Source organism: Dasypus novemcinctus, chromosome 16, assembly GCF_030445035.2.
Source record: "Dasypus novemcinctus isolate mDasNov1 chromosome 16, mDasNov1.1.hap2, whole genome shotgun sequence".
Taxonomy (NCBI): domain Eukaryota; kingdom Metazoa; phylum Chordata; class Mammalia; order Cingulata; family Dasypodidae; genus Dasypus; species Dasypus novemcinctus.
The window spans coordinates 22,385,576-22,401,869 of record NC_080688.1 but is presented as its reverse complement, the minus strand read 5'-3'; the positions used below and the strand labels follow the sequence as shown (position 1 = coordinate 22,401,869).

At 38.3% G+C, this 16,294-nt stretch overlaps 1 protein-coding gene across 8 annotated transcripts in view; it reads right to left on the bottom strand.

The window, feature by feature from the left end:
- The window catches only part of LOC101430519 (zinc finger protein 596-like), a 52,797-nt gene extending 36,799 nt beyond the window's left edge, over positions 1 to 15,998 (bottom strand). For 2 of the 8 annotated variants that reach the window (XR_011645922.1, XR_011645927.1), the window contains exons 1-2: positions 15,784 to 15,991; positions 12,796 to 12,917 (exon numbers count right to left, since the gene is read on the bottom strand). Coding sequence is in view for 1 of the 8 variants with exons in the window: in XM_023584780.2 (XP_023440548.1) it covers positions 15,784 to 15,808 (25 nt within the window). In the remaining 7 variants the exon portion in view is untranslated. Of the gene's footprint in view, positions 1 to 12,791; positions 12,918 to 15,432; positions 15,544 to 15,783 lie in introns of those variants that run through there. The other 6 variants (XR_011645921.1, XR_011645926.1, XR_011645923.1 and 3 more) reach the window with 6 other exon arrangements.
- Positions 15,999 to 16,294: the final 296 nt, after the last annotated feature.

The following is a 16,294-nucleotide window of genomic DNA, read 5'->3' as shown; positions in this document are numbered from 1 at the left end:
GGAAGGAAATAACAAAGATAAGAGCAGAACTAAATGAAATAGAAAATAAGAAAGCACTTTAAAAAATAAACAAGACCAAGAGCTGGTTTTTTGAGAAGATCAACAAAATTGACAAACCTTTAGAGAGACTAACAAAGAAAAAAAGAGAAAAGATGCAAATACACAAAATAAGAAATGAGAAAGGTGATATCACCACTGACCCCAGAGAAATAAAGACTATCATAAGAGGATACTTTGAAAAACTCTATTCCAACAAAAATGACAATTTAGAGGAAATGGACAAATTCCTAGAAACACATAAGCAGCCCATACTGACAAAAGAAGAAATTGATGATCTTAACAAACCAATCACAAGTAAAGAGATAGAATCAGTCATTAAAAATCTCCCAACTAAGAAGAGCCCAGGGCCAGATGGCTTCACAGGTGAATTCTACAAAACATTCCGGAAAGAACTAACACCAATCCTGTTGAAACTATTCCAAAAAATCGAAACAGAAGGAACACTGCCTAATTCCTTCTATGATGCCAACATTACCCTAGTACCAAAGCCAAACAAAGACACCACAAGAAAGGAAAATTACAGACCAATTTCTCTAATGAACCCAGACGCAAAAATACTTAACAAAATACTTGCTAATCGTATTCAACAACACATTAAACGAATTATACACCATGACCAAGTGGGATTTATTCCAGGTATGCAAGGATGGTTCAACATAAGAAAATCAATCAATGTAATACACCATATAAACAGATTGAGAGAAAAAAACCACATGATTATATCTATAGATGCAGAAAAGGCATTTGACAAAATACAGCACCCCTTCCTGATAAAAACACTCCAAAAGATCGGAATACAAGGAAACTTTTTGAACATGATAAAGAGTATATATGAAAAACGTAAAGCCAACATTGTTTACAATGGAGAAATCCTGAAATCCTTCCCTCTAAACTCAGGAACAAGACAAGGATGCCCATTGTCTCCGCTCCTATTTAACATTGTCTTGGAAGTACTTTTTCGAGCACTGAGACAAGAATCAGATATAAAAGGCATTCAAATTGGAAGGGAAGAAGTCAAAATTTCATTATTTGCAGATGACATGATCCTATATATAGAACACCCTGAGAGATCTACAACAAAGCTCCTAGAACTCATAAATGAGTTTAGCAAAGTCGCAGGTTATAAGATCAATGCGCAAAAATCAGTAGCATTTCTGTACACCAATAATGAGCAAGATCAGGAGGAAATCAAGAAACAAATACCATTCACAATAGTAAATAAAAAAATCAAATACTTAGGAATAAATTTAACTAAAGAGGTAAAAAACTTATACATCGAGAACTATACAAGATTGTTCAAGGAAATCAAAGAAGACCTAAATAAATGGAAGAATATTCCCTGTTCATGGATAGGAAGACTGAATATTATTAAGATGTCTATCCTACCAAAACTGATCTACACATTCAATGCAATCCCAATAAAAATCAACACAGCCTTCTTTAAGGAACTAGAAAAACTAACGATGAAATTTATTTGGAATAGAAAGAGGCCCCGAATAGCCAAAGACATATTGAAAAAGAAAAACGAAATAGGAGGAATCACACTTCCTGACTTCAAAACATACTACAAAGCTACAGTAGTGAAAACAGCATGGTACTGGCATAAGGAGAGACACACAGACCAATGGAATCGAATTGAAAGTTCAGATATAGAACCTCATGTATATAGCCATATAATATTCGATAAAGCCACCAAACCCTCTCAACTGGGAGAGAATGGCCTATTCAACAAATGGTGCCTGGAGAACTGGATAGCCATATGTAGAAGAATGAAAGAGGATTACCATCTCACACCTTATACAAAGATCAACTCAAGATGGATCAAAGACCTAAATATAAGAGCCAAGACCATAAAGACCTTAGAAAGCAGTGTAGGGAAACATCTACAGGACCTTGTAATAGGAAATGGCTTCATGAATATCACACCAAAAGCACGAGCAGCAAAAGAACAAATAGATAAATGGGACTACCTCAAAATTAAAGCCTTCTGCACCTCAAAGGAGTTTGTCAAGAAAGTAAAAAGGGAACCCACACAATGGGAGAAAATATTTGGCAACCATATATCTGATAAGAGACTTATAACTTGCATATATAAAGAACTCATATATCTCGTAAACAAAAAGATAAACAACCCATTTAAAAAATGGGAAAAAGATTTAAACAGACACTTCTCCAAAGAAGAAATACAAATGGCTAAAAAGCACATGAAAAAATGCTCCAAATCTCTAGCTATCAGGGAAATGCAAATCAAAACTACAATGAGATACCATCTTACTCCCATAAAATTGGCAGCCATGAAAAAAACAGTAGAATACAAATGCTGGAGAGGATGTGAAGAAAGGGGAACACTCATCCATTGCTGGTGGGAATGCAGAAGGATCCAACCATTCTGGAGGACAGTTTTGCGGTTTCTCAAAAAATTATCCATAGATTTGCCATATGACCCTGCAATACCACTGCTGGGTATATACCCATCAGATCTTAAAACAAGGACACAAACCGATATATGTATACCAATGTTCATAGCAGCATTGTTCACTATCGCCAAAAGTTGGAATCAATCCAAATGTCCATCAACAGATGAGTGGATCAATAAAATGTGGTATATACACACAATGGAATACTACTCAGCTGCAAGAACCAATACACTACAATTGCACGTGATAACATGGATGAATCTTGAGAATCTTATGTTGAGTGAAGCAACCCAGGCATTGAAGGACAAATACTATATGACCTCAATGATATGAAATAAGTTAACTGCCTCAGAGAGCTAGAGTCTGGAAAAATGGCTTACAGGAAATCGGGGGGTGGAGGAAGGATGTGAGTTAATGTCTGCAGGGGTGGAATCTGTGATGAGCTGGCGGTAAGTATGAGCACAAAGAAGAGATAAAATGGGGGCAAGGGGTTACCTTCGGGTGGGGTTTTCTGGGTTTGAGGGGGGCTGGGGATGGGAAGAGGGGTAATATGGTCCAAGAAATAGGTGGGAGGGAGGGGCAACATACGAACATGGGAGAGTGTCAGAAGTTCGTTGAGAACTAAATGTTGAGTAAAACGTATCAAAGTATAAGTAGGAGGGTTACCTGGTTAGGACGCTCAGGGGGTATGGTCTGATGCAGGACGGACTCCGGAGGGAATAGCTGAAGGCTCATTTTGCCAAGGTGGGTTCTACCATTGGGTGGGGTGGACCCATATCCTGGGGAAGACTAATGCCATCGAATAGAGAGAACTGTATCTCTCATGAGAAAGGACGGCTCCCAGGGCATTAGATTGGCAGGCGTTGTGGGCCCTAAGGGGAGGGGAAAATGGATGTGCAATGGATGGAACAAACGTAAATAAGGGGGCAAAAGAGGAGTTATGTGAGAGTACACGAGGATGAATATAAAACAGCTAATATTACACCAAAAACATATAGGGGACAACAGACTAATAATGAAAACCATAAGACGAAACATAGGATAACTAAAAAATTTAGAAAACTGTACAACCTAAAGTATGGACCACATAGTAAGCACAAATGTCACCTTGTTTGAAAACTATAGTTTTGGAATCTGTACATCAGTTTCAGGAAATATGGTATGAATAAGTTAAAAGATTATTGCTGTGCAAGGGAAAAGGTTTTATGGTGGATCTGGGGAAATACTGTATATTGTATATATGAATTTCGGTGATCTAAGACTCTTCTGAAGCTGACATTATGTTGGGATTCACTTTACGGGAAGTTTTGGATCACAGAGTGGTTCAACAATGGCAGCGGAGGAATACTGATATGGGATGTTATTGACAGGATATATATGGTTGACAGGGAGTTATACAGGGCATATGCCCAGGGTATATGGTAATGTCTATATATACTCATAGTGGAAACAATTAAAAACAACAGCTGGGGGGGTACTGGGCTCCTGGCCGGGGGGTCACTGTTGTGGGCCCTGGGAGAGCAGCGGCAATCCTCCAGGTGCAACGGCAAGAACCAGGAAGGAAGGAGGGCCCAACAGTGGGCTCTTGATACTAATGGCTACACTTTTGAGCCTATACACCTGCAATAAGAACAAGGCCTAGAGTAGCATTGTGCCTGGGGGTTTCCTCCTGACAGCCTTCATGTTACTCAAATGTGGCCACTCTCACAGCCAAACTCAGCATGTAGATGCGATGCATTCCCCCCAGCGTGGGACACGACACCCGGGGATGAGCCTCCCTGGCACCGAGGGATCACTACCACATACCAGCTGAAGAAGCAACTAGAAAATGACCTTGAATTAAAGATTCAATGCGGAACAGCAGAATATACCTGTCTACATATAATAACATGACTTCGGGAAGCAGTTTGACCTAATGTAAGGGGGAAATGGAAAGGAGAAATGAGATTATAAGGCTGTGAGTCTCTAAAAAAGAGTCCGGAGGTTGTCAGAAGGAATACCCCTATGTACAACTGAACAGAGTCTAAGAGACAGATAAGGTAGATACAACCCCAGGTATTGGTTCTTTTGAGGGATAAAGAGACCCACGGGTTCTATGGTCATGGTAGAAGGGGTTCACTGCCATGACAGATGGCCCTTCTTTGGAGCTGGTGTTTCTGCGTGATGGAATTGGACTCAGAGGGGATCTCTTTTCACAAGACTTGCATGCTACTTTATTGGAATTGTAGTTGGTGCTGGGTTTAAGATATATGTAGGGGATTTGAATCTCTGGACTGATAATATGACACCCAGGCCCCGAGCCTCAAGAGACTTCAGCTCCTACACTTTGATTTATTGGACTTACTCCACTCAGCTAACATGGAGTTGAAGAAGGTCAACCACCACAACATGGAGCCTAGAGTGTCTACAACTAGAAGCGGGAGGAGTGCATCCAGTACCCATGTGGAATCTAAGCCCTCACTTGACATAGGTGTGCAATGGACACAACCAATCCAGTGTCCACAGAGAAAATGTGGAATGGGTGTGGGAACGGTAGCCATGAGGGCTGCTGGGTGTGGGGAATGGGAGGAAGAGATGAGATGTGGAGGCATTTTCGGGACGTGGAGTTGTCCTGGATAGTGCTTCACGGACAATTACGGGACACTGTAGATCCCCCCAGGGCCCACTGGATGGAACATGAGAGAGTCTGGGCTATGATGTGGACCACTGACTATGGGGTGCAGTGATGCTCAGAGATGAACTTACCAGGTGCAATGGATGTGTCATGATGATGGGAGAGAGTGTTGCTGTGGGGGGAGTGGGGGGCGGGGGCGGTGGGGTTGAATGGGACCTCATATTTTTTTTAATGTAATTAAAAAATAATAATAAATAATTAAAAAAAAAAAGAAGAATTTTCCCCACATAAGCAGTAAAAAATGTCCAATACCCCTTCTTAGAATAAACTGAGCTGTAAAATGAGATCAAATGGCATCACATGGCACACTATGGCTCACTAAATCAATGGCATCCCCCTTAGCTGGATATATGTGAGTGGTCAGCAGAAATGGGATTTATGAAAAGCCTGAACTTCGGCGCCTGCACATGAAGATCTAACTCTGATGTGATTGCTTAACTACTGAAAGTGGAATTAGCAAGAATAAGGCTGAAGTCCTGGAGAAAAAACAAAATTAAGGAGTGTATCCTGTTTCTCATAACAAGAAATTCTGCATCTTTGCTGATATGGCAAAATTGCCACATAGCCTTCACTTGTATTTTTCTGTTTTTTCCTTCCTTGCATATAAAAATCACCACTCACATTCTCACACAGAACTGGTTTTGGGAAGATTCCCCCAGTTCCTTGCTTGTGCACTCAAAATAAACCACCTTCTCACTGAGAGACCTGGTTCTCCTTTGTTGCACTGGATCAAGAAGTCCTTCTATTAGAAAGAGCCATGCTGATAGTATCAATTTGGCCAAGTCAGCCAGGATCCATGCTGCTCTGGGACTCCCTAATCTGGGTTGGAGAGTCTGTGTGAGGTTTCTGCACACCATGTGGGGTGTGCACGGTAAGCTCCTGAACCATGGTAAACTTTACAGTTTGCTGCAAAACATCTCAAGTAGTAACCTCAACCTGAAGGCAAGGTTGCCTACCCTGTATTACTAAGTTTAGTTTCTTTAAGATTTATGCTATGGATCTTTGGCATCTTCCCAAGGTTTGTGTGAGGACGGCAAGCCCTAATCCTTGCCATTCATGAACAAATACGTCAAAAGTTCCTAGTGTACTTGTATTTTATTCAGAGATTATTGCTCTCGAATCTATTTTTTAACCCAAACAAAATGCTTATCTTATAATGATTCAGCTGGGTGTCCTCCCCAGCCTTCTTTGAGTCCTTGCAGGGATCCAGCTCTGGAACAGTGTCTCCTAGAGCAGAAAAGACCAGGTCCTGGGAGACCTCTTCTTTCAAGACTGAACTTCCTGTCTAGCATTATCTAAAATCATCAGAGAAAGATATGGGACTCTCTTTTCTCCCAGAAAAACAGTTCAAAGACTTGGACTGATTGTTGATGATGCTGCGAGGGCTGCCAAAGAGCACCATCTTCTGGCTCACCCAGGAATTGCATATTAGGAATTAAAAGTAAATAAGTAAGAGATGCTTGTTTTCTGGTCTTTACAGCTTCCCTTCCCAAAGTCCTAGGAAGAGCATCTGCAACCCAAAATTTGGTTGAGGGGCCAGTTTTGAGAAACCAATAGGGACAATCCTAGGGAACCAAGACAGGTTGAACCAAGAATCAAGGAACAGCAGTAACACACTGCCTCCTGCCACTAAAACCCTAGAAAATAAACAGAATTTGGCAGCTGAGTAAACTCAACAGCCTAATCAGATATGTAGGCATCAGCAGAAAATTACAAGCCATACTGAGGAAAAGGAAGACATGGCCCAAGAAAAGGAATAAATCAAAGGTCCAGGAGAGACACAGGATTAAAGACAACTCAAAGAGATGCATGCAAATTCTAAAATCAAATTAATGAGTTGAAAGACAATATGGCCAAAGAGTTAAACAACATCAAGAAGACTTTGAGAAAACACTAAAGATTTGAATCCTCAATAGAAAAGTAACAGAGATCATGGGAATGAAAGACATGATAGGTGAGATCAAAAACATATTACCGGGGGTTGGGGGTATGTGGGGACCTCATCTTTTTTGAATATAACATTAAAAAAATAAAGAGAAAAAAAAAACAAGAAAAAAACATATTACAGGTATATAACAGCAGGACTCACATTAACAGAGTAAAAAAATAAGTGATATTGAAGACAGAAAAGAACAGAGAGAAAAGAACAGAAAAACTTCAGTGGGGACTCAGGATGTTGAATCATAACATGAAATACATCAACATGCATATCATAGGAGTTCCAGAGAAAAAGAAGGGAGAAGGGGCAGAAGAAGTTAAGAAATAATAGGTGAAAACTTCACAAGTCTCATGAAAGAAATGAACTTACATGTCCAAGTACTGCTGCATACTCCAATTAGAAAAAATGCAAACAGACCTATACTAAGACACATACTACTCAAAATGTCAAATGTCAAATATGAAGAAAAAATTCTGAGAGTAGCAATGGAGGAAAAAGCCATCACATTCAACAGATATGTGGATTTCTCATCAGAAACCATGGCAGCAAGAAGAAAGTGGTATGAAAATTAGGAGATTTAAAGAGAAAAACTGACAACTGGATATTCTGTATTTAGCAAAATAGTCCTTCAGATATGAGGGTGAGTTTAAATGTTCACAAACAAACAGAAAAAAAGTGTGTAAAAAAGAATCCAACTTTGCAGAAAATAGTAAAGAAAGCTTTAGAGCCTGAAAGAAAAAGATAGGAGAGAAAGGCTAGGAGGAGAGTATAGAAGAAGGAATACGAGAAAGGATAACCAAAAGAATAAAATTACAGAAAAAAAATATGATATAACATATGAGAACAAAGAATAAAATAGTGTAAAAAAATAATGCATTTACAGTAATGTCATTGAAAGTGAATGGATTAAACTCCCCAGTCAAGAGATAAAGGGTGACCAAATTGGTAAAGAATCATGAGCCAACCATATGCTGCTTAAAAGAGACTCAGAAGGTCATTATATATTAATAAAAGGGGCAATTATCAGAAAGGAAAAAGAGTCATAAATATATCTGAACCTAAATCAGGGTGCCCCAAAACATATGAGGCAAATTCTAGCAAAAATGAAGGGAGAAATCGACAGCTCTGCAATAATAGCTGATGACTTTAACACATCACTGACAGCATTAGAGGGAACAACTAGACAGAAGATCAACAAGGAAACAAAATTTGAGTAACATGATAACCAAGTTAGACCTAAGAGACAATACAGAACATTGTACTCAAATTCACTGGGTTATTCATTCTTCTTCACTGCTCCTGGATTTTTCACCAGGATAGACCAAAAAGGATACAATGCAAGTCTCCATAAATAAAAAAGATTAAAATTATACAAAGCCAGTTCTCAGATGATAATGGAAAGAAACTGGAAATCAATAATAGACAAATTCGCATGTCTAGAGGCAGAACTACACACTCCTAAATAATCCCTGGGTCAAAGAAGAAAATTTAAGTAAAATCAGTAAATATATTGAGCTGAATGAAAACAAGAACACAACTTATCAAAACTAATGGGATGCAACAAAGGGAGTCCTGAGAGTGAAATTTATAGCCCTGAACACAAATAAAATAAAAAAGCTATTTGAAGAACTGGAGAAACTAGGAAAAAAAACCAGCAAGCTACTCCCAAAGCAAAAAGAAGGAAAGAAATAACAATATTTAGACAAGATATAAATTAAACAACAACAACAATAAAAAAACAATATAGAAAATCAACATCAAAGGCTGGTACTTTGAGAAGATCTATCAAAAACCTAGACAGAACAACAAAGAAAAAAAGAGAGAAGAAGCAAATAAGTAAATCAGAAATGAAAAGGGTGAAGTTATGAACAACCCCACAGAAATAATAGGATCATAAGTGGATATTATGAGAAACTGTATGTCAAAAACCAGACGACCTAGATGAAATGGACAAATTCCTAGAAATGAACAAACAACCTACAATGATGTGACAGGAAACAGAAAAACTTATCAAACCAATCACATTTAAAGAGATCAAAACAATCCTGAAAAATCCCCCAACTAAGAAAATCCTGTACAAGATGTCTACACATGTAATTCTAACAATAGTTTAAAAAAAAATGACACCATCCTCTATAAACTCTTCCAAAATTTTGAAGACGAGAGAATATTACCCAACACATTTTATGAAGCCAACAACACACTAATACCAAAGACAGATAAGTACACTACAAGAACAGAAAATTATAGAAAAATTTCTCTAATGAAAGTAGATGCAAAAATTATAAACAAAATACTAAGCAAATAGAATCCAACAGGTTATCAAAAGTGTTATACGTTGTGGCAAAGTGGAATTTAGTCTTGGTATATAAGGCCGGTTCAGTGCTAAAAAACAATTAATGTAATACATCACATTGAAAAACTGAAGGAATAAAACCACATGATCATCTCAATCAATGCAGAAAAGACATTCAGCAAAATCCACCATCCTTCCTTGATAAGAACACTTCAAAACATAGGAATAGAAGGAAAATTCCTCATTACGATAAAAGGCATACATGGAAATCCCACAGCCAACATCATACTCAATAGGTAAAGGTTGAAAACTTCCCCTCTAAGATCAGGAACAAGACAAGGATGCCCAAAGGCACCACTGTTATTCAACATTATGCTAGATGTACCAGCTAGAGCAATTAAACTAGGAAACAAAGGAAAAGATACCCAAACAGGAAAAGAAGAAGTAAAATTCTATTTGCAGATGACATGATCTTCTATTTAGAAAATTCCCAAATGTCTACAATAAAGCTACTTGAGCTGATGAACAAGTTCAGCAAAGTGGCAGGATACCAACTCGACATGCAAAAATCAGTAATGTTCTTGCACACTAGTACTGAACAATCTGAAGAGGAAATCAGGGGAGAAATGCCACCTTAAATAGCCACTCGAAATGCCACTTTAAAAAGACTCAGAAACCTAGGGATTAATTGGACCACAGAAGTACAAAATCTATGTGAAGAAAACTATAAAACAATGCTCAAAGGAATTTTAAAAGACCTAAACAAATGGAAAGACATTCCCTGTTTATGGACTAGAAGAATATCTTGAAGATGTCAATCCTACCAAACTGATTTATGGATTTAATGTAATACCAATCAAATTTCCATTTGGAAGGGAATGTGCACCCAAAATGTCAAAAGCGTACTAAAAAAAGAAGAGTGACATGGGAGGTATTTCTCTGCCTGACCTTGAAACATATACGGTATCGTACTTGCATAAAGACAGACAGATCAATGAGTGGAATAGAATTGAGAGTCCAGAAATAAGCCCTCATCTCTATGGTCAACTGGATTTTGACAAACCTACCAAGTCCACGTTAACAGGACAAAAGAATTTCTTAAAAAAATTGTGATCGGAGACCTGGGTATCTATAACCAAAGGAATGAAAAGAGGACCCTATCTTACTCCCTATACAAGAACCATTTCAAAATGGTCCAAAGACCTAAATATGAAAGCCAGGACCATAAAACTAATAGAAAAGTATGTAGGGAAATATCGTCAGACCTTTGAGTAGGTGCTGGTTTCTTGGTCCTTACACTCAAAGCATATGGAACAAAACAAAAAATAGATAAATGGGACCTCCTCAAAACTGAACACTTCTGCACCTCACAGAACTTTGTCGAAAGGGTGAAAAGGCAGCAAACTCAATGGGAGAAAATATTGGAAAATCACATTTCCAATAAGGGTTTAAGAATCAAGATATAAAAAGAGATGATACAATTCAACAATAAAAAGATAAATGATCCACTTAAAAAATGACAAAAGACTTGAACAGACATTTGTCCAAAGAAGAAACACAAATGGCAAAAAAACACATGGAAAAATGCTCATCACTGAACCACAAGGGGTGGGAGAGGAGGGCAAAAATATCATCTAATGGGTCCCTCACCTCAGCTGCTACATACTTACTTTTGGTTCTTTATTAGTGTAAACATTTCAGCAATTATATAAAGGCCTTAGAGACTTGTCAATAGCCTCACTTTTCATGAGTTGCATAAGCAATAATATGTCTGATATTGTACAAAAATAGTAGTATCCATGAGTTCACTTATAAGAATAATGTTTCATGAACTTTCACCTGATTGCTCACTTTGTAAAACAACAATCAGTTAACTATGGTCATTTTCATTTTCAGTGTTCTGTCATCTACAGATAGATTTTATTCTGGTGCTTTATGAAAACACTTGCTATCAGCTATAGCCTAGAGTGCTTCATCTTCAGCAAAAAAAAAGACTGTCTCAGAGACCTATGGAAAGACCATGGCAAGTCTCAGAGGCACTAGCTATGAATGACATCACTTAATTAACTTTGAGCGAATACAACAGTACTGAGTCATGATCTCCAGAATTCTAATGAAGAAACTGATAGGTTCATGATATTGAAAACAGAATATTTAATGAAACAAGGATTAATTACCTAGGGTAAAATGAACTGATAAAGAATGATTATAGTTTTCTTGTAATTATTGCTAATATTTTCTTGGTCTATTTTCTAGATAAAAGGGATCCTTTACTGAATTTAGTAATCTATAATTCATAAAACATTCACTTTAGCTCCTTGCCTGACCTCGCCAGAATTTAAAAACTCTTTTGCTTATATTTATAGTACCATAATTATTTGCATGTGTTCAATCAGGATCTGTCCTCTTTGTTAACAGGAAATAACTGGAGTCAATGGTTATATGAGCAAGTCTTAGGAATGTTAAATTAAGAGGAAATTCCAAATATACTGTGTATTAGAGGCCTCATCTTGCTGCAGTTACCTGTGCTCACCCAAATTGTGTTAAAGTGATAGAAAGAGCTGCCAAATCAAAGCCTCAGCCAACTTAACTCTGTACAGTCCTAATTTTTTTCATCCTGGAAACTGATTTCTTATGAGATCCTGGTATTTCACCTAAAATGCTGCAATGTTCTTAACCCCATTATTCTGCAACCTTTACCCAAAGAGAGGATACCTCCTGACTGTAAACTGTTAACTTCAAAATTAATGTCTCCATACATGCCCTTATGAGCAACCCAGATGTCATCCTATTTCTAAATGCTTCATGTGCTAGAAATTTCAATGTTACATTCCAAAAAGGCTATGTGGTTACCATGTACTGATTGAATTAGGTAGCCTTCCACAATTTTCTTTGGCTAAAAAGGCTGAACTCTGCGCTCTTATAGAAGCCTGCTTTCTATCTGCAGGAAATTCTGTTACATCTGTATTGATAGATATGCTTTTACTTCAGTTTATGATTTCAGCATGTTATGGAAACCAAGAGAGGGTTCCTCACTTTTTCTGGTGTGCTTATTGAAAATTCTGGACAGGGGAGTAGGTGTAGCTCAGTAGCTAAATGCCTGCTTCCCATGTATCAAGTCCTGGGTTCGATCCTCAAGACCTCCTAAAAAATTGTGGACAAGTTAATTATGTCCTCTCTGCCATTTTACTCGTATCAGTGGTTGCCATGATTAAGATAGAGGCCCACACAGAAAGGACTGATCTGGAATATTTTTAAAAAATGGTCTTGCATAATTTCAGGTCACAGTAACCACAATTAAAACAACTGTAATTGTAAACTTAAGTTAAATTTGTCTAAATACCCTGAAGAGTCAGCCCTTGACACAAGGGTATGGAAGAGAAGAATAAATAAATAAATACATACATACATACACTGAAGAATCTGGCCTTTCCTGGCCCAGAATTTGAAATTTTGCCGTCATGTTTACTCATAGCATTCCCTTTGGAAACAAACTCTTCCCATATGAAATTGTTACTAGTAGACCTGTCCCTGCGAACAAAATTGAGAACTTATAACTTAAAGTCACAATATAATATGACCCAATTTGTAAATCCTTAGTGCATATGCTAAACATTATCTTCAGAAGGTTAAGGACACCTTTCCTTTACCCCATTAATCATAACCTGACAGCAGGATAATGAGTCTACTGGAAATGACACAGGTAAAGACAGCCTGACAGCCTCATTAAAATGAACCCTGCCAAGTACTCCTAACTTCTGACACTGCAACTTAGTTACAGGTATTGATCCATGGATCTGTATCACTCAACAAAAATGATCCATCATACTACTGGACTTAACCATAACTATTGAGAGTTAAAAATAAAACAAGCCAAGAATTGAAGTGGAGCATTTCACACAGTACGATGTTTATTCCCAAGATGATGAATCATGTCATCACATAAAGAAGTCCTCACATACAATTTAATAATACTAAAATGAATAAAATCTTTATATTTCCCTACGCTCTGTCCTTGCACTGGCCTGGAAACACAATGTCACTGTCTGTTTCTCCCAGGACATTCAAAGAGAGGTAACCTCATACACTGTTGGATTTGGCACCATAGTTCCTTATCAACCACACTGCAGCACACCCCATTGTTCTGCTGATAACAAATTTCTTTCTTGTCCCAAATGCTTCAGTTTCTTTGGCTCAAACTGTACTATTTGTTTCATATCAAATATGAATAATAAAGCCAAGGTCCTTCTTTACTCTGCTTTAAGCTTTCTTGGACCTGTAACATTGTAACCAAGAATTAGAATTAACAAGCAGTGCGGGTAGCTCAGTGGTTGAGCACCTGCTCCACAAGTACAAGGTCCAGGTTCAATTTCTGGTATCTTCTAAATAAAAGATAAGAAAACATATTTTTATAAAATATAAAAATAAGAAAATTTTATGAACACTGAATTGTTACATTGATATTTTCTCTTATTTTTTCAGTATATTATAGAAAAGTCAAAAGCTAATTCGGAACTTAATGAAACTGCCTAGATCAACCTCATCCGTCTTTATAGTTATTTCAAACTAGGCTCAGCCTTGTGTATGTATACTTACTGTTCTGATGGTTGTTCTACTCTGATCTCACCTTTGTTTATGGTTATTTCAATGTGAGGCTTACACTTGTGTATATGTACTATTGTGATGGTAACCACTCCACCCTTCCCTGCTTGAATCCATAAAAACCCTAATCTCCTCAAAGTCAGGGAGGCAGATTTTTGGGCCTTTGGGCCCAGACCTCATTATTAGACTAGCAAATAAACTCTATCTCTCTTGAAATCACAGTATTTCAGGAATTGGTCTTTAAAGTTCATTGGGAGAAAAGAACTTGCTTTTGCTCAGTTTCAACGACAGTATAGTTACAACTAGTCTAAAGAATTATACAGTTATCATAGAAGAGCTTGCAAACATTTCTATAATAGTCCATATGCCTCCATGACCTACAGGGTACCTTAAAAATGCATGTCCACTTTCATGTTTAAGACACTGGATCTGCAAGATATTCACAACACAAATAAATCTTGGTCAGCTCTTCATTTGTATCAATACCACTGACACTAAGATACAAGGACAAATAATAGTATTCCTAGCAATAATTATGTACACTACATTACCTTATCTGTAGTTACACTGTTCTCCAGGCAATATTTTTATCGTGGAAATGACATAAAATAGTTTCCTGGACAGTAAATTCCCCGAATAGCTGGTACATGTCTGGGCAATGTGCACTTCATCCATTTACAGCCCATTAGGAGTGGATGACCAGTCTAAACCTTCTCACTGGACAACTATCCTTACATTTTTTTCCTGTCTCTTGTATGTGCTCCTTTCCCCAGAACTGACAAATAACAATCTTTCACAATTTGACAGTTTCACTCCTCTCTTTCTTTAGCAGGAATCTTGATCTGATGTGTTTGTATTTGTGCAGAATATATTCCCCAACTTCTATGGTGTGTTTAAATTCTCTTCTTCACTCAGTGCCCCATTTTCCTTACATTTTTCATTTCTGGGATCCGACAATCTTACAGCAGTTCAGTTTAAATCTTCCCACTTTCCCCCCTCCCTGGGGCTTTCTGGCTCAAGTTTCTTCCCTGCTAGGTTATCCTGCCTCTGGAGTCTTATGGGGTCATTCCAGAAAGTTGAGTCCATCCACTACAGCCCTTTCTGCATTTAGGGAGTCCCGCTGACAGTAACTGGATTAAGTGAGTGCACCTCTCAGCCACTGCCATTCTGCAGCAGTTTTACTCCCCAAACTCGGTTCAGGTGCCCTTTTGTTTTCCGCATTTCTCAGCAGATATTTTTTTACCTTGGATCTCCGTGCACTTGGATCTCTGTGCCTGGAAATGCGTGTGATACTAATTCACTCAAGTGAGTTAGTCTAAAATGCATTTCTGTGGTGAGTCGGGCCGAGGCTGCCTGCTGCCTCAGGGGAACTCCCAAGCTCTGCACAAGACCTACTGAGAGGGAAGGGAAGAGGACTGGCAGGTCCTGGAGAGAAGTTTCCTACCTGCCTGTAATTTCTCTCGCTTCAGTTCAGCATTTGTGGAGTCCTTCTCCAGTCCCTACCATCCTCCATAGTTCTGGAATCTCCCCTTATATTATTCCCAGTGGGAGCCAAGCCCCCCCCCTCCCCACTTAACTGAAACAAAGCCTGTAACACGTGGCTGCCTGCGTCACCTACACAGAAGTTAAAGATTAACCACCCTCCCCAGAGGGAAAAGAACATACAGATGGTATCATAAACTGTAATCTTCTCCAGGCGGTAACTTCCTTCCTACCATAACACCACTAGACCCCATCTGTGTGCTTCATGTGACCCTAGGAGAGACCCTTCATATTGCCCCTCATTCTTTCCTACCTTTTTCGCAAAGCGCGACCTCCATTCTTCAGACCGCCTTCTCCCGATACTCCCTCCTGTTAGTAAGTCCAAATAAAGCTCATTTTTTCTGATTCCCTGTTTGGTGCAGCTCTTTTGTCTCCCGTCAAGAGTTGGTTTGGAAAATTCACCGAATCACTGGGGCGCTTTCTTTTTCAGGCATTTCTTCTGTCGCTCCGTTGATGACGTCATCCATCGATTTTTTCCCCCCCCCCCCCTTCCCCCCCCTTTATCTCAACTTAAAAAAATAAAATAACAGACAAATGGCAGCTTAACAAATTATGGAGCATTACTATAAAAATTTCTGTGCAGGTCTGTGCAGGCACGTTTATCTTCTTTTATCCTAAACTCTAACTCAATCCTTTCTCTGCTGTTTTTCTAGAAAGATAAAATTAACACAGATTGCTTAAATGACATGACCAATGTCTCCTTGTTAATGAAGAAAAATGCGTAATTATTTTTATATCTAATAAATCTAAACCCCATGTAATTT